The sequence below is a fragment of the Fukomys damarensis genome, unplaced genomic scaffold, assembly GCF_012274545.1.
Source record: "Fukomys damarensis isolate Sample0158 unplaced genomic scaffold, DMR_v1.0_HiC HiC_scaffold_15, whole genome shotgun sequence".
In the NCBI taxonomy this organism is placed as follows: Eukaryota; Metazoa; Chordata; class Mammalia; order Rodentia; family Bathyergidae; genus Fukomys; species Fukomys damarensis.
This window is the reverse complement of record NW_022900927.1, coordinates 18204552-18223240: the sequence shown is the minus strand read 5'-3', so window position 1 is coordinate 18223240 and position 18689 is coordinate 18204552. Positions and strand designations below refer to the sequence as shown.

Below are 18689 nucleotides of genomic sequence, written 5' to 3'. Positions count from 1 at the left end.
ATGGTTTCTTTTGAAGTACAGAAGCTTTTTAGTAAGATGAGATCCCAGTTGTTGATTCTTTCTGCTAGTTCCCGTGCTACTGAGGATTTGTTCATAAAGTCTTTTCCTATACCAATGTCTTCCAGAGTTCTGCCTAACTTACTTTCCAGCAAGTTTAATGTTTCTGTTTTAATATTTAGATCTTTAATCCATTTGGATTTTAATTTAGTGCATGGCGAAAGATAAGGGTCTAATTTTAATCTGTGACAGGTTGATATCCAGTTTTTCCAACACCATTTATTAAAGAGGCTATCTTTCCTCCACTGAGGATGGTGAGCTCCTTTGTCGAAGATGAGGTAGCTGAGTACATTTGCATTTGTTTTTGTGTCTTCCAGTCTGTTCCATTGATCCTCAGGCCTATTTCTTTGCCAGTACCATGCTGATTTTATCACAGTGGCTTTGTAGTATAGTTTCAAATTGGGAAGGAATTTTGTTTTTAAGAAGGGTATTTAAATGTGCAATGACAGTCTGGGAAATTCACACTTACATTATAAAGCAAGCAGGTCAGAACTTAGTCCCTATTAGTATATAGCCACAGATCCTTATGGTAGTGGCAACACTGGCTTCATCCTCTTCTAATTTTCCTTCAGTCTACTCTAACTAGCCTCTTTTTAGAAACAAATACAAGTAAACAATTGAATATTCTCTATGTTTTATTTGTTCAACAGTTTCTAAGCTTCCACCTGATGGTCCTACTTCTCAGCTTGATGCCTCTCATACGCCAGGGACTCTGAACACAGTGTCTCACTGGCCTGTTGACGTTCATTTGCTTTTCGGAGCTGCGCCAGTTCAGATTCAATTTGTGGGTCCAGTTAATGAACTGGGATAGAAATGCAAAGGAACTTTGGATGGAATAAAATACAGCTCCTTCCAGTCACTGTGCCTTCTATTACTATCTAACAGTGAGCACTTACTATGTGTTAGGTTGGTTGAGAGCTTTGTCTGCAGTACTGCGTTTAATACTCCCAACAGCTGAATGATGTCGGCATGGTAGCGATAGTAATGAAAACACACTGTACATAATAGCATTACTTTTAAGTACTGCTACGTGCTATGTGTTACTGTATGATTTTTTTTTTTTTAATCAAGAATTACAGGCCCAGTGGCCCATGCCTGTAATCCAACACTCTGGGAAGCTAAGGTTAGGAGGATCAGAAGTTCAAACCCTGCCTGGGATGTTTAGTGATCTCCTGCGTCAAAATAAATAAAAAAGAGCTGAGGATAAGAAGGCCCTGGATTCAATTCCCAGCATCACCAAAACCAAAAACCAAAAACCAAAATCATGAATTCTCTTAACCACTACACAAAGCATTATGATCTGTATCTAATGTATCTGATCCATGAAGAAACAGGAAAGAGAAGTTGAATAATTTATCCCAAGTTATATACACAATAAATATCAGAGTTGGCTCAAGTCTACATCTGTCTGAGTCTAATGCCTAGATAAGCTTTCATTGTATCAACTTTCTTGTCAAACACTCCAAAACACTGGTGAGAGAGGAAGAGAAAACTAGGTATGATGAAATAAAAACTATCCAAGAGATTTATCAATACCGTAATCAAAATACAGCCTTCCTTACTGTGACATATGACTTCGGGACTTCTATCTGGGGTTGAGCTGATATGAATAGAAGCATCACGATTCTGCCATACTACATTTTTTCTCTGCAGTGCTGGTGATGGAACCCTGGGTCTCATGCATGAGCTCTACCACTGAGCGACATCCCCAGTCCTACTGCCATATCCTCTACTTTACTGTCACTATTACATGGGCTTATCCTGCTCTTTGACTTTTCCTTTTCTTCAAGCACATATTCTCACCACGGAAGAGAAGGTAATCTCTCTACCACTAATATTATGCTACAGTAACCTTTATTGCCGAGCAGAAGTTTGCTTCTGAACACAAAGAGAGATTCCCTCTGAATGAGATCTCGTAGAATGGTGTGTCTCCCTGAAACTGGTCTGGGAAATAACATTGTTCTCACGGTCCTATACAGAGTAATCCTGATTCTGAAAGCAGAACTGAAAAGGAACCAAATGGGGTGTTTTGCTACATGAATTTCCAGGACTAAAAATAACAATACTTACTACTTGAAGAAGGGCCAGATATCCTGCCCCAACGTTGTCAAAGTTGATCTTCACATTCTTCCATCTGATCTCTGTGTTGTTCCCCTCCATCAGCTTTTCACATTCAGTTTTATTGTTGACATCTTCAATTTCAAACCGGATTTCAGAAGTCTCATTAAAGCAGTAGTGGTACTTTCCGGCAAACAGGTTAACACCCATGATGCTGAAAATCAGCCAGAAGATGAGACACACCAGCAGCACATTCATGATGGAGGGGATGGCACCCACCAAGGCATTCACCACCACCTGCATTGGAAGGGGGAGGTTGCTGAGTGTTGGAAGAAAGTGGGAGAAGCACATTCTTTTGATTTCCAGGAGGGGAATGACTTTTTTTGTGTAGCTTTTTCTGCTAATGGAAACATTATGCTCTCTTTGGAATTGGAGTGACTGGACAGATCCTTAAGTAGGATCCCAAATTTCTAATCTATGAATTATATTTTGGGAAAATTTTAAAAAATTATATCTTTATTTAAACTAATAAAAACTTCCCTGCCCAATTGACCCTGATCTTCTCTTCTAGGCACCAACCTGGGTGAATTTCTTAGTCCAGTCTCCCTCCTCTTCAATTCATAAAATATGCCCCCATGAGAAAATCTGAGCAATTGCAAGCTCACTAGTCACCTTTCAACAGACATTCCCCCTCTGAAAAACAAGACATGATTGTTCAAAATTGCTCAGAACTGCCTTTTGTGTAAGCAGTGAACCACTCAATGGTATATAATGTCTATTTCATGACTATGCAAGGCCAGTTATCTTATTTCAGGCAATAGCTGAGCATGCATATTTTGCAGGCTCAAGAAAAAAAGCTATATTCCCTCTACCAAACAGTATATAATGAAATCTGAACATATGTGTTTTTCACTAGTTCATTTTTCTTTAGCCTTTTCTTCTGACTTGGTAGGTTTCTAAATCTAAGTCACCCCTGCTCGGCTAATGCTGATCTGCTCAGTCCAGGGCTTGATTCCATTCTTCACAACGTATCAAAAATAAAAACTGTTAAGTTTTTTGTTTTTTGTTTTTGGTACTGGAAATAGAACTCAGGACCTTGTACTTGCAAGGCAGGCATGGTGCCACTGAGCTAAATCCCTGGCCCCATTTTTTTTGGTTCTTGTTTTGTTTTGTTTTATAAAAGCGTTTTGGATTAGATCACTGCTCTTGAAACTCGACAATTGGCATATTGTTAAAAATCACTGATTACAGTAAGCTCAGGCATTTTAAAAAAAAGGAAAAAGCTACTAGGAATTTAAGATTTTAGGTTGTTTTTAACTGGGATTTTGCTTCACACTTGAATGAAGTAAGAGTGACTTCACAACACCTGCACTGTTGTAGTAGTTTTCACTAAAGGTGCTCATGTGTTTCCAAAGGTCACTTTTTAAGTGGCAGGACAGAAAACAAGACTGGTTTCATCTTTTTCCCAATTCTTTCTTACTGTTATCTTAAGTGGGGCTGCTAACTCAGAAAGGTTTCACTAATGCAATGTGGGGAAATGTCTTCCTTTTTCTAGAATCTGAGGTGGATTAATGGAGTAAAAATAATGACACTGGATATAAAATGAAGTCTGTCTTCTCATGTTTTGCCTGGAAAAGGTAACAAATATTACCATGCCCCTACATTAGTTTTTCAGGGCACGTAAGTCACAAGTAGCTGCCACCCAACATAGCATGGAAAAAGTGGGAAGGTCATGCTGTGCAAGGGAGGCCAGGGGGCAGCTCTGGGGTCTCTTTTGAGTTCTACAGGGTTTAGGTTTTCCTCATCTTCAGTTTGGCCTTAAATTGCATTGCTATTCATCAGAACATGTGTCTGAGAAGAGATACCTGGTTTTATCTTGCATAAAAAAGGCAACAACATTTTGCTAGGGAGTCATTCTCTTTTAGGTTAAAATACTTGTTTTCTTGTTTCTTCAATTTATATATGAATTCCTTGAGATTGAGAGGCAGTTATTTCTTAATTCTTAGACCAAGAAATCTCTTCTAGATCTGATAGCTCTGTCATTAGTATAAAATATTTATCATTGTGAGTAATATCTGAAATTTGGAACTCTGAATATCTGAAATTTGGAAAATTTCCATGTTGTTTTGGAGAATGCAATTAATTTATATGTATTTATGTTATCAAATTGGTCAGGTAATCAGATTTGAGTTTTATTTCTTCATTCTACAGCTGTTCACCCTTTGGTGGGAGCACCAAAAAGCAATGAAATGTGCAAAAGAGCAACAGGCAAAAGGAGGATGGTCCACAAATGGCACAACCATTTTTTAAACAATGAGAGGTTATGTAAAGATTTAAAAGCTCAAGTCTATATGACAGCAGTTTGCAGCAGAGCTTAAGTGAGATCATGACCTTCTGTTGCACGATTACCAATGTGAAGTAGGGAAGTAGGCCCCAAAATGCGGAAACCTAAAAATGCTGTTTTTTCTCTCAATCCAGAATCTACCACCTCCAGGAACCCTTTTCACCTATATAGAAAATGATCTCAAAACTTCTACTTGAACCCACGTTACCCCATCCTACATGGTGTCTATGTATTAAAAGTTAAATATGGATAATATTTATAGCATGGAAAAATCATCTAAGCGATGTCTTTGAACTTCTATATTCATAGATCTGATCAAAGGGCTCAATAAACAAGAGAATCTATTGAGTCTTATTTCTGACTATGACAAAAATCCTAATAGAAGCCAAAGTATTTGTAAGATGCTAATGTACCTTCATTTATCAATTACAACCCCCCCAAAAAACTTAACTTAGCTTCACCAAATAAGTAAACAGTACACTTTACTAATAATTCCTTATTGTGAACATCAGCTGATAAGCTACCACATGTTAAAACAGAAATTGTTTAACAGTGGTCCAAACAGAATTATCATTGCACTGTTTCTTTCAGCAAGCAAGAAACCAGTTTCCACAGAATGAGAAACCAATTTTTATTTTGAACTCATACTAAAGATACATTATAAATGACAATTCAAATTTCTACTGATAGTTGCTGGATATATGAGATCTTCTCTTTTTGTCTCTACTACTCCCTAGTTATAGTGTCTAATCATGATGAAATGTATTATGGCTAAAAACTAGACACAGTATAGAAATATTCAAAGTTAGATTCTAGAATTCTATAAAAGATTCTATAAAAGCTACTTTTCAATGGAAATTTGTATTTAATAATTGATACAAATCTCAATTGATGAAAAATTTCCAATGGATTCTGATTCTTCTATCATTTTAATCTTTTCTTTGCCTAGATATTATTGCTGCCCATTAAATATTATAAAATTTGTCAAACAGCTTTTAATATCTGGCAGAGGGAACATGGCTTTAATGGACAACTACATACTGACAACAAAAATGCATGCATGTTTCACAGCATTACTATTATATATCCTAAAAAATTTAATAGCACAGCAAAATCTTTAAGGACTACTATGAAGGAGAGAAAAGCAAAGAACTACGTTAAGTATTCCTTTGCCAATAGCAGGAGTGTTTCAATTTTCTGGTCTTTGGTTTGAGGAAGGAGAGAGGAGAATGAAGTGAATATCCCAGGACAGGCTGGGGGCAGAGGCTCCCTCTCAAGAGGTCTGAGTCTATAATTGGAGCAGCACAGTGACAGTTGAGCCCATCTGCATGGTTGGTGTTCAGTTCATGAGGCTTTCTTATTTGAAATGTTCTGGATGATAATCTCACAAATGCTGGCATACAGAATAACTGAAACTAAAGCATGAAAAACACATGTGCTCACAGAAAGGTAACATTTAAATAATGTATATGTACTTAATTCTATTTATTATTACTGGGAAACTTAGCCAAATTCAGTCTCTTCTTGCAATGCTTTCCATGGGATGGCTGGGACACTGCAGGGCAGGAACAGATCCCTGAGCCTTCTCACCAGCTATGGTCAGTACCACTGGCTAATTGGTGTCCAGTGAAATAGCATCCACACCAAAGCTTCCCTTGCTGAACATTACTGTTTTAAATTGCAGCGCTGGGCTCAAACTTGTTCTTGCCAATGTTATCTTAACTGAAAAGAGTTTGCTACAGACGCTTTCCAAACAAAACTTTCTACCATTCTGATTTCCTAGTCAAGAACCCTGTGCTTCTAAACTGAGAGTTGACGGTAAAATTTCTTTCATGGAATGGAAACAAATTCAGGGAAGCAGGAAAAAAGAGGAACTACAGTGGACTCTTGAGTTACAACTGTCCTGACATACAAACAACTTGGGTTACATCAGGAATTTGTTTCAACTTACAACCAAAGTATGAGTTACAACCTGAATGCTTGCCCTTGTGCTTCCAGATGGTCTCAGATACAGATTCAACCCTTAAAGGGTTCTGGAAGGAACATTACAACATCCTTTCCTGTTTGCTATCAGGGGTTAGTTGAGAAATCCTGGACCAGTGTCTCCTTAAGGACACGAGGTCTGCCTGTCCACAGGAGAGAGACTTGGAAGGCTGTGTAGAGGAGCCTGGGCCTTGAATTGACCAAAGTGAGTTACAACCAGCTCTCTCGAACAAACTGAGTTTGTTAAGTCAAGGGTCCACTGTAAAAGGAAAAGGTGGGATTACTGAAAGGGCTCCTGCGTCCAAATTACTCATGTAGCTTCCACATGAGCAAACTGGCTTCAGCTGGTCCCTGAGGACTTTTTCTGCCACAAGGACAGAGGTGACAGCAATGAGCAACTGAAGGAGGTTAATAACAAATGTCAGCTGGTTATTTGTGGGGGCAGAGTGAGAGGGATGCTTCCCTCAGATATGACCAATTTCTGTTTAGGAGAACCAGGACTACTGTTAGGGGATGTGAGGAATCGCAGGGATGCGTTGCAAGTATTATCCTCCATGAAACTTTTTTAGTTGCATGCTGTCCTCAGTTTTTCAGTCATCAAAATGAGTTACCGGCTCTATAACAAAACCACTATGATTTATTCAAAAATTTACATCACAAAAATGTGGCATGGCAGGAGTAGATATGAGCATTTTAAACTCTATATTCAGCCATGCCATGCTGTCTAAACCATTCAGTCCTATGCAGTATACTCTTTCTCTAACTTTAGCCTGACTGTGGCAATGACTTTATTGCACATGCTGAAACCATTCTTACCTGTGGGAGAAAGACTTAGAACCCCAGTTCTTTGTTTGGCTAAAATAAATTTGTGCTGTTGTATAACTGCCCTTCCTGCAGATGGTTTTGGGAGGGCTACAGAAAGCTCATGTGTAGTAAACCAAACTGTGACTGTGCTACAGAAGAAATATGAGTTTATTGCAAAAAGCATTTATCTGAATAAACTAAAATAATAAAATTCCCAAGTCCCAGTGAAATTTTCATCCTCCTGCAAAACTGTGGGTGCCCTTGTGGAACAGCAGCCAGGGATCACAGGTGAGGAATGAATGGAGCAGCACTGTCCTGGTACCTGGGTTTTCCAATCAGTCGTGCTTCGTGTGCACTATTACAATGTTTAAGTTTTATTCCTATATGCTGCTATTTGCACATTTAAAAACATATCCTCTGGTTTGCTCTCCTGCATGTATTCAACATCTGAATTGAAATGAGTTTTCTTGGTCTCGTTAAGTATATCAGACCTCTCTCATTACCTACCACAGGACAACTATCAACATCAAAACCAGCTGTCCACTTGATTTTAGATCAACTTTTTCGTGTATGTGCACATATGCACAATCATTAAAACCAGAAAGAACAAGAAAAAAGGCACCAAAAGAAGGAGCCTTATTTCTAAATTGGCAGGGTGATAGCCCCTTGCATTGTTTGGATTTGGGTGGAACATCACCCAAGCAGGAATAAGAAGTCTCAAGAATTTCAAAACTAGCTGATACTCAGTCATCTGGCATTGTTCCTGGTGTTTTGACAGTGTGAAGATAGGGGACCATATAGCATGGGCAGAGGGGTGGGGGTGAGGAGGAAAGCTTTGCTATCAGACAGAGGCTGCCAGTCCTTACGGGACTGGGCTGAGAACAACAAGGTGCAATAAGAGGAATCAGAATAGAAAGAAAAGCATTTCTTCTCCCAAATTCTGCTCCATCCCCAATTCCAGGCCTGCCATTCTGTCTGCAAGCCCCTTCTCCACTGCTTTCTCAGTGACTCCAAGGCCACAGTCCCCAGCTGGCCGATGGCTCTACACAGCACTCTCCCTGCCTGCAGCCCACGCTTTTCAGTGGGTCTAGGGTTGTAATTCCCCTTCTTTGCACCTGGTGATTCTCCCTATTAAATCAACAGCCCAGAAAGCCGCCCCAAGTGCTACAGGTAAGCCAGGCCACATGAGAATAGCCAATGTTAACATGTTCTGCGATGGCACGTTGTTGGGCGTGGGGCCAATATTAATGTGATGAGGCAGCTTAATGCAACTACCCTGCGCATGAGGCAGGTGCGAGGGAGAAAGTAGAGGATCAAATTGGCAGCTGCATCACAGAATTTGTGTTTGAATGATCTTTCCACCATGTGATCAGTTCTAGCATGCTTAAACAGTTTCCATTGGCATGCAGAAGGATCAGCTGCTCTTAGTATCTTACCCTCATCCCTTCAAATCGTGATAAGGCTCTTAAGGGTCTCAAAGCTCTTAGGGTCCTAAGGGACTTTATGGCACCTAGTTCCGAGTAGCCCAGGGCATTAGCTATAAGGCTGACTAAAGAGACCTACACAGAAACAGAAGAGAAAAACAAAAACAACAAAAAAGAGAAACAAAAACAAAACAAAACAAAACAAAAAAAGAGGTTCCAGAGTGTTAGAATAAAGCCCCTAGCACTGATTACACATATTGGGTCCCTCCCCCCAGGGTGAGGAAGTGGGTAACACCAGCTGCCTACTTCAACTTGACTCAAACGACCTGGAAGGAAAGGTGGTTGAGAGAGGCACAAGAAAAAACACAAAGGGAAGAGAAAATTGAGAGAAGGCAGTAGGACAAATGCACAAGTTGGAAAGGGAAGAGGCTGAAGGGAGAGGGAGAGAATGAGGAAGTTCCATTGGAAGGAGAGGAGCCTGAAGAGATGACAAGAACCTTACCCTCGCCCTTTACAGTCTCTGCAGGTCCCAGAAGTTCCCATTAAATTAAGCCAGACAAATTTAATGGTACCTATGGAAAAGAATACAGATAAATACACACTCCATAAAAGCTGCCCCCTCCTCAGCTCATTCACCATGGGTTTCCAACAGGGACAAGCTCTCTTACTCCTGGTTGACAAGAAACCATTGTTTGAGAATTTCATGAGTCACAATATCAACAAAGGAAACATTCAATAAAAATACCACAGGTGACTTTTCTTTTTTAGTACCAGGGATTGAACTCGGGTCCTTGTGCTTGCGAGGCAGGCGGCAGAATCACTGAGCTAAATCCCCAGCCCTGACTTTTTATAGTTCTCAAGAATCAAAGAATCAAATGAGGAAATTCCTTGACAATATTTTGGCCCCATAAAGTGCCCACTTAGATATTTTTCATTTTTAACTATAATAATCTTTTCATCTTATAAGCATAACCATGGCCCCTTCACGGCCAGGACATCTGGGGTACATCTTGATCACTGAATTCATACTTTTCCTTTAATTTCTAAGAACTCTATAGATCTCTAGGTCTAAACTCAGGTCAAAAGCTTTCCTACTCTTACAGTGGCAAACTTTGCTCTACCAGATCTCTCAGAGCAGTTACCATGATAACCCTAACACTGAAAACTAGCCACATCTACGGCTCCCTAGGACTGATCCTGGGGAGACACTGAGCGCTTCAGGGGGCAACAGACATGAATATATCTTTTAGCTGATCTAGTCCTAGAATGTTAGGGCTCAGGGATTCTAAGACTAGCCTATGTCTTACAATGCAGCACAGATTCTGGGAGAAGTTAGGATAGTCCTACCAACAGCTGTTAAATTCTCTCTATTGGAAAGAGGTGGCTGCGGGTCTACCTAGCTTAAACAATAGTATTTTACAGAAAAATTAGCGAAGAAGCAACCTATAATTTGGTTTCATTTGCTGCTTTTTATCTCTAGCCTAGGGCTTTGGTTTTTTGATTCTGTAACTTTAAACTGCATGTGCATAAAAAACACACACACATACTTTTTTTTTGTAATTCAGCAACAAAACTGACAGGTTATAGAACAAGAAAGTCAAAGATCTAGTGAGGGTCAGGAATGCATAGGCTTAAAGGTTTAATTTTAAAATTGGGTGTGAAGCTGGATGCAGTGGCACATGCCTACAATCCCAGCATTGAGGGAGACTGAAGTAGGGGGATGAAAAGTTCAAGTCCCAGCTCAGCAATTAGTGAGAACCTGTCCCAAAATAAAAAATAAAAAGGGCAAGGGGACATAGCTCAGTGCAAAGGCTCTGGGTTCAATCCCTAATACTGAGAAAAAAAGAATACAGTAAAATGAAATGGGATGTGAACCTTGATCTATGCACATACTCACTACCCTTGAGCTTAGGTATCTTCTCAATGTCCAGAGCAAGTCATGACTAGTGGCTGCCCTATTTGGCTTACCGATTTTTTTTTTAAGGTACTAGGAATTGAATCCAAGGCCTTTGTACTGAGCTACATCCCTATCCATTTTCTATTTTGAGACAGGACATCACTAATTTGATAAATTGTCAAGGATGGGCTTGAATTTGCAATCCGCCTGCCTCAGTTTCCCAGAGTGGTGGGATTACAGGTGTGAGTCAACTAGTTACTACCCAGACAGGTTCATCTCTGCTGAAACAAGGACTCAAAATCCTTCTCTAGATGATAGTAGCACCATCCAAGTCACTTGCGCTCCATCCATAATTCTCAGCAAAAATCTGTCTACTGTTCCTAACCCTTAAGGCCTAATAATCTAAAATTGCTAGATTCTCGGTGAGGCCTTTAACAGGTACATCTAAAGGTAAGGCATCCCACTGTAATGAAATACATGGGTTCAAAAGTCCCTGGGGATAAGCTTTATCCTGTGAAACTTTGCCAGGTAAAAATTGTGGAAAATCAGCTGTAAGTGGCTGCAGGACCTACAAAAGGCAAGAAGTCTCTGGCTCTTCAGGGTAGGTAATATACCTGCTCACAACCAGATCTCCAGTGGGAAGAAGGTGGAGAGGGGGGCAAAGAGGCCGGTTCAGAGGTTGGCTCTAAATGCTGCAGAGAGACGTGTTCAGCTGGCCAACTGAGCCCAGGTCTCCTGAGACAGGACCAAAAGGTCTTATCTGGGTTATTGTTTAGCAGACAAGGGCTCTCTTATAAACTTCTGAGTCTCCATATTAAACTTTCACAGGACATAACCAGAATATTGCTTAACATGCACTTTATGGAATGAATCAAACCTGAAAAAAAAAAAAGCAAGCAAACTGAGTAGTCAAAATTCAGGGATCTGCGGCTGCAAGGATGAAGAAAATGAACACTGGGTGACTTTTTCAAAATGATGAAACAGTTCCACAGAGAACATTCTTAAGTAGTCTATGTTCAGGATGAGGTACGTGGTCTCTGCAAGTCACAATCCCTGGAACAGATATGCTGGCTAGTCTCTGCAAATCATGGGGAAAATTTTCCTGGAGAACACAATAAATTCCTTTTACTGGAGATGGTCTCCAGTGAAGCAAAGACCTAAGAAAAATAAAATGTCTCATGGCTTATTACTAAAGTGAACTGACCTTAGAAGTTGTCTGGATTATCCCCATGATTAAAAAAAAAAAGTGCTCTCAGCAGCTTTAAGAGACAAGGAAGAATGAATGCTATTAGGGAAACAAATGTAGAGATGAATGACAGATTCCAACATCAAGTTGCCAAGGGATGAAATGAGAGGAAGACAGTCTTTCGGAGATGGTACTAAATTGGGACCTAAAATTTCTACCTGCTGGTTCTTCTAAAATGCCAGTGGAACCAGATCGTTTACCCAAATGGGCAGAAAAAACTTGGGATAATTCCAGCTGTCCAGTTGCCAGTTCAGATCTTACTCCTCATTCACCCTTCAAAGGAGGCAACCTGTGGAGCTGTTGTAATAAACTGGGGTCCCCACTTAGCACACTCCGCCTCATATGTGGTTCTTTGTATGTGAGTCTCATCTTTTCAGGCCCTCAGACAGAAGTACCTATGTCTATTACTCTGTTTTCCCTGCACACCTGGCAGGAAGCTTTGCATACTGTGGATGCTCAATAAACATCAGACAAGTGAAGAATGAATGAATTGTTGTGTTATACATAAGAGGTCGATAGAAGAGAGGTTCCCAGGAGAGCTGCTCCAGAATGCTGTTACCATGTGCCTGAGATAAAGCCAAATTTGCCCTGAGAGCTACTCTAAGCTTCCCAGGGGCTACTCATCCTTCCCATGCCTACCTATCCTCCTATGACTCCCGAGGGCTCTAAGATAATTCTATAGAGCATGGTATTCAATTTATGTTGTTTGCCAAAAACTGGTACGGGGCATTCTGTGGAGCCAACATTTAGAACTCACAGCAATGTAATAATCCAACAAATCCCAAAAATGAGAGGAATTGATGGACTGCAGTCAAATGGCTATCTTGTTATCTTTTCACCCCTTTCTACCTAGCATAATAAGTATTAAAAATGTTTGCTAAATAAATGGTGATGTGTAGAGTCTGCTATGCATTTAAACAGCTGATTGGGGTACTAGGGGCACATGGGATACCTGATAACCTGAGAGTGGTTCAGGTTGAGGTAGATAAGGAAGAGAAGGTCAAGTGGGGAAGCACTGCTCCAAATCAAAGCTTTCCTAGGTAGCTGGAGTGTTAGTCCAGCTAAGGTCTAGCCAAGGAAAGCTATGTTGCTTCCCCTTTCTCTAGCAAGAAATCTGGTCCAGTCTCATTTCAGTCCTCTGGGCTTTATCCCATTCCCTGCCTAGGTCTCAGGGCTGAGCTTTCTGTCTGAGGAAGGAAGAGGCCTTGCTGGCACAAACTGGCATCAACAGTAGCTGAAGGAGAGTGGAGAACTTTTCTGTGAGTGTCTCATGCCTGTTTCCTCTGGGACCATACCTATTTGGCTCACCTTCAGGCCAAAGAGGGGCCTCCTCACCTCATGTGGACATCCTCCCAAAGGCTGGCTTTTTGAATGGGAGGACAATAATGGAGACACAGTGATAGTTCTTGGAAGGAATCACTAACCACAGAAGTTGCAGACGCGTTGAGAAAGGAACACATTTATAAAATGGAAATCATTATTTTGGCATAGTGCTGGGCTTCTGATGCCTAAGACAGAGATTTATAGCCTGTCTTCTTCATACTAACCCAGCCTCCCACCACTCCAATTTCATGGCACTTCTTAGCTCCCAGCAGGATGGGACTTCCCCGTGGCCCAAGTCTTATAATTCCTATGTACTCTTTTTAAAAATGTTGATTTGGTTAGTAGAAGAAAGCTTTAGTTATTACACAAAATAAGAGAATAAGCATCATAGAAAAGCCAACAAAGAGTAGGTGCTGGTAGGGTGAGAAATGGTAACAGATAACGCAGCTTCCAACCTGAAAAGAATATGGGAGGTCAAGGCCACCATGTCTTGAAGGTCCTGGAACCTAGAGGAAAAAGGGATTTCTTCCTTGGTGATCACTGTAGAACGTCAATGTGAAAACCTCAAATGTCAGTATGGGATCCCCTCCCCCCACCCCAACTCCCATACCGGTAAACTGACCTGCTCAGGGAAGTCTTGGAGAAGTGTGCATGAGAATGGCCAGGAGAATCACACAGACTCCACTACCCTCCAACCCAGCAGCCCTACTTCAACCTCTCATCCCTTCTTCCTGCTCCTTTGGAGCAAGAACCTTTCAGTTCCAAGACTGAAAACATGGTGCTTTGAGACCAATGATTCTACTTCTCATTCCTAATCTCTGAATCCAAATTGACCAAGCACACCAGAGTAAAGACTTGGTTAGCACCCAGGATATGGAGGGACTTCAGATTTCTCCTCCCCAAAATTAAGACCTGAGAGACTTTAGCAGAGCCTGTGCTGACACGTGGATCTATAACTTAGTCCTCGGCAGCTCAGGCCACTAGAGGGAGAGACCCCTATGAAGTGGTGGGCAACAGAAGGCAGGACACGTACAGCCACGATGAGGAAGTCCAGCCAGCACCAGGCATTGGTGAAGAACTTGACAAACCCGTAGGCTGTCCACTTGAGCAACATCTCCAGGATGAAGATGTAGGTGAAGACTTTGTCAGCGTATTCCAGTATAGTGCGAATAGTCTTCCTCTGTTCAATGTAGATGTCCTCAAAGGCCTGAAAGAGAGGCAGCAGCTGCCTGTTATAGTGCTGGAAGGTAAACAGGCACCATGGGATGCACTGTCACTGCAGGCCGTTCCTCCCACAAGCAGCTGGCCTGTCATCAGCTTCCTACCTTCCTCTGCTACAACTCTCCCAACCCCACCCTGTACCTCTAAGGGCTGGGGATGGAACCCAGGGCTTTCTGCATGCAGGGCAAATCTTCTACACTGCACTTCAGGTCCAGTCCAGAGTTTTATATTTTAACAGCTTTCCTGAGGAATAATTTACATACCAGACAATCTAGCCATTAAAATTAAAAAACGGCTTTTAGTACATTCAGACCTGTGCATTCATCACAGTTTTAGAACATTTTTGTTATCCCCCAAAGGATTTCTACACCCTTTAGCTATCACCCCTGGCCTCTTCATCCATTATTCCTAGGTAACCACTAATCTACTTTCTGTCTCTATAGAGGTGCCTATTCTGGATATTTCATGTGGGATCTACCACCTTGGGGACATTCACAGTGCTTCAGGAAGCATAGTAGATGCTCACAGATGAAACAAATAGCTCTGGGACAGGCAGGGTAGTCTGGCTCTTCACCACTTAGATCAGTGGCTACTAATGCCATCCTTTGGGCCGCCCACTTTAATTCTGATGCATCCTTGCATAAACCTCTCACTCTCCATGATTTTCTTCATGAAAGCTGTCCTCTTTGTCCTTGGGCTCCTCATTACTATACATTACTGTCTCTCTTATTCTCCTACCTCATGAGTAAGTGAAACTTCTTGAGTTGCTAGTATTGTAAAGATATTTAACATTGAATTTGTCCTGGCAGAGGAGGTGACTGTTCAACACCCTGTTGCTTCACTGATGAATGATAAACACCAAGGACAATGTGAATATAATAACCCCTGCACCAGAGATCTAACTGAATGTTTGCTAACATCAGTAGAGCATGAAGGGAGTAGGTGGAGGAACAGCACCTCCTTCCTATCTTGGGCAACTAAAATGTAACAAAATGGGAGATGTGGAGTATTAGGTGAGAGAAGAGGTTATCTGAGGAAGCTGTTTAGGATAGGGTGGCGAAGTAGGCAGTAAGGACATAAGGCAATTTGGTGTTCATCCTGATAAAAAGAAGGTCTCAGGCTTGAGATTAGGATGTGGGTAAATGTGGATTGTAATCCTAAAGTCTCAGGACACTAGACCAAAATACTTTAACAGAACATTATCCTTGTGACCACAGCCAATGTGCATTCAGAGATGCTGGGCATGGGCCTCATTCAGCCTCTTCCCCCTGGTTTCACTGTACCCTTCCCAGACAGCCCCTCCTCACATTCTCCCCTGGACCTCACCAGGGCACCACTGCTGAGCAGAATCATGAAGATGATGAAGGTCTCAAACCAATTGTGCTCTACGATGAGAAAGCAGGTTTTCCGCAGGATCCACCAAGACTTGCCCAGCCCTTCCTCAATGTTGACCTGGCAGCACTTGAACCGCTGGACACAACCTGGCACCAGCAGCAGAGAAAGGTCAGACCATGAAAACTCACCCATCCCAGACCTGTCCTTCCTTCCACCTCCTAAGGGCCCTCCTAAGGCTGCACCACTACATGGCCAGGAGGATGGCGACTGTATGACAATTTCTGATTCAGGAACAGAGGAGGTAGTAGAGCTAGCTGAGGCTGTGCTGCAAAGACTAAGAAGGCTACCTGGAGTTGAGAAGATACCCTATAAAGAGGGGAGAAGAAGAGGGTAATAGGAGGCAGGTACAGCTAAGAAAGAAATCTTTTTTCTTTTTTTGCAGTGCTGGTGATTAAACCTGGGGCCTCATACATGCTAGGCCAGTGCTCTGCCACTGAGCTACATCCTAGGCCTGAGAAGAGGCCTATTGACAGTATTTGGGCTGAAGATGGGTAAAGAAATACTGGACAACAGAAACTTGCACTGAGCAACACAACTTTTTTCAAAATGGTGGGATGGGGAACAAAGTTCTTCAAGACTGCCATGGAGCCCCCCACCCTGGCACAACCACATGTCATGAACAGTGCACGGGTGATGAGCACAGTCTTGCCCTTGCCCTTCACCTTCTGTGAAGCAGGCATCTGGATCCAAGTACTCCTCAGGCTGTTCCACAGGGACTTCTTCTACTTCTGGCTTGACATCAATGGTGCTTCCTTCAGAGGAGCTAGTGTCATCCAATTTCTAGACATGAAGGGAAAAGAGAAAAAGCAACTCTGCAGCAGCATGTCCACTCAATACTGATGATTCTACCTCTTCTATGGATGATGCACTACCTGTGATTCTTCTCTGTAACTCTTTTCCAGCTTATCAGCATCCAATGCATGATGGGTAAGTCCTAACTACAAGGACTCAAAGCTTCCAGAAGGATGGGGTAAAACACCAAAACCCAGTTAGAGAAGACAATGACCTACCCTAAGTCAAATGTGGCCCTAGGCAGAGCTACCAATCAGGCAGATTAATGGCAGTGAAGAACTTAGGAGTTTATTTCAATCTCTGATCCAGATCCTCCTAATGTGGTGGAGCTAACCCAGGAACATTTCAGGAAGCTTGGCCATCAAGGGAAGGCCTAGCGTGACAATGGAGTATGGAGTCGTTGTCTATGTAAACTGGACACTATAGGATCTGTTCCCCAAGTCCAGAAATGAACCAATCCCTAGGGCTGACAGAGCCCTGTTTGCTCTCACACAGGACCATGGCTGGTTTCTAGCTGGGACCTTACATCTTTGCTGCCTTCAGGATCCGACTCGCTGCTAACATCTTCTGTGTTGAGGTTCTCAAAATCAGACTCGCCTACAGCAATGGGTACCCGCACAGTCAGGTTGGGATTGTTGATGAAGGACATATGGTCTTCATCAATGATGTACTTCTCCACACTGCTGCCGATGCCACTGGTTGTGCCATTGCCATTCTTCTGGAAGTCACCATTCCTGTGGATGTCTGCACCAGTGTGGTTGGCAATACAGTTGGCCTTCTTTTCATAGAGCTCATCCAGGGGTTTCACTTCATCCCCCTCACGCTGCTTAAAGTGAGCCTGCATAAAGGCATGTACTTTCAGTTTGGTCCAAGCCACACCTTTCTTGATGCGGATGACTGAGATCTGTAGGTTGTTCATTTCTCCATCATCATCTGTGGCTGCCAGGTTGTCTGCACTGAAGGAGCTCAGAAGCAAGGCCAGAAACAGATTCAGCACCTGCACCAGCAGCATTAGGAAAAAGAAATAAATGTAGAAAGATATTAGGAAAAGTTATCCACTGTACTAGGGGTTGCAAATTGGAAGCCAATGGAATTTATATAACAGATTCAAGAAGTTCTGTTGTGTTTTGTTTGGCTCATATATTATTTTGAATATTTACATCACCATATAGGAATTTTTTGGGGTTTGTTTTTAATACAAGTTAGTCCTTTCTAGACTCTTTCACAGTTTTACATTTGTATACATGTATCCTAAAATATATCACTTCTTTAAAAATCAGAAAAAGCAAAGGTTATATTCATTTTGGTATAAAATTATTCAAAAATAAGAACAAAAAGGTGGATACAGATTATTGGGGAAAGACAAAAATACACAGATGCCTGTATTCATAAACAGACATTTTAGAGGACCCATGTTAGAAAAAATTAGACTCAGAGAGTCACATTTCCTTTTAACAAATCAATAATGTAGAACTTAAGTCTACTTCATGTCATCTTATTATAAGAATAAATTTTGGGGGTAAGGACCTAGCTGTGTGGTAGAGCAAGGCTCTGGATTTGATTCCCAGTGTGTGCATGCATGCTCACACACAAACACATGCAACTGCTTTGCTTTCCTAACATTTATAAAAATAAAATAACTTTGCCAGGTATGGGGGTCTGAACACACACTTAGGAGACTGAGTTAAGATTGTGTCCAGTAGTTTGAGGCCAAAGAGATTCTGTCTTAAAAAAAAAAAAACAAACTCTGGCGAATGATGGTGACGTTTGTGTTCTATTGCACTGCCATGTGTTAAGCAGTCAGATGCAAACTTTAATTTCTTATTTTACTACATTGGGCATTGTGATTAATTTTTATTAAGCCTGACTTTTGAAAGGTTGGAGAGGTAGTCATTTCCTGATTTATATTTGTTCTTTGCTTTATCATAGATCAAGGTGCACATTTTAGGTGGAGTTAACAGTACGTACAGAGTGGGAGAGTAGAATAGCAAATATTAAAAAGAAGTATGGTCGGGAGTGGTGACTCACGCCTGTAATCCCAGCACTTGGGAGACTGAGGCAGGAGGATTGCTGTGAGTTCGAGACCAGCCTGGGCTACATAGTGAGTTCCAGGTCAGTCTCAACTACATAGTGAGACCCTATCTC

The 18689-nt window shown here is 41.6% G+C and overlaps 1 protein-coding gene across 1 annotated transcript in view; it reads right to left on the bottom strand.

Moving 5' to 3' along the window:
• Scn8a (sodium voltage-gated channel alpha subunit 8) overlaps nucleotides 1-18689 on the bottom strand; it is a 116675-nt gene that overhangs the window by 13318 nt on the left and 84668 nt on the right. The window contains exons 17-22 of the mRNA XM_010628614.2: nucleotides 17071-17541; nucleotides 16415-16532; nucleotides 15684-15838; nucleotides 14170-14343; nucleotides 8683-8805; nucleotides 2128-2412 (exon numbers count right to left, since the gene is read on the bottom strand). Coding sequence (XP_010626916.1) covers nucleotides 2128-2412; nucleotides 8683-8805; nucleotides 14170-14343; nucleotides 15684-15838; nucleotides 16415-16532; nucleotides 17071-17541 — 1326 coding nt within the window. The remainder of the gene's footprint in view (nucleotides 1-2127; nucleotides 2413-8682; nucleotides 8806-14169; nucleotides 14344-15683; nucleotides 15839-16414; nucleotides 16533-17070; nucleotides 17542-18689) is intronic.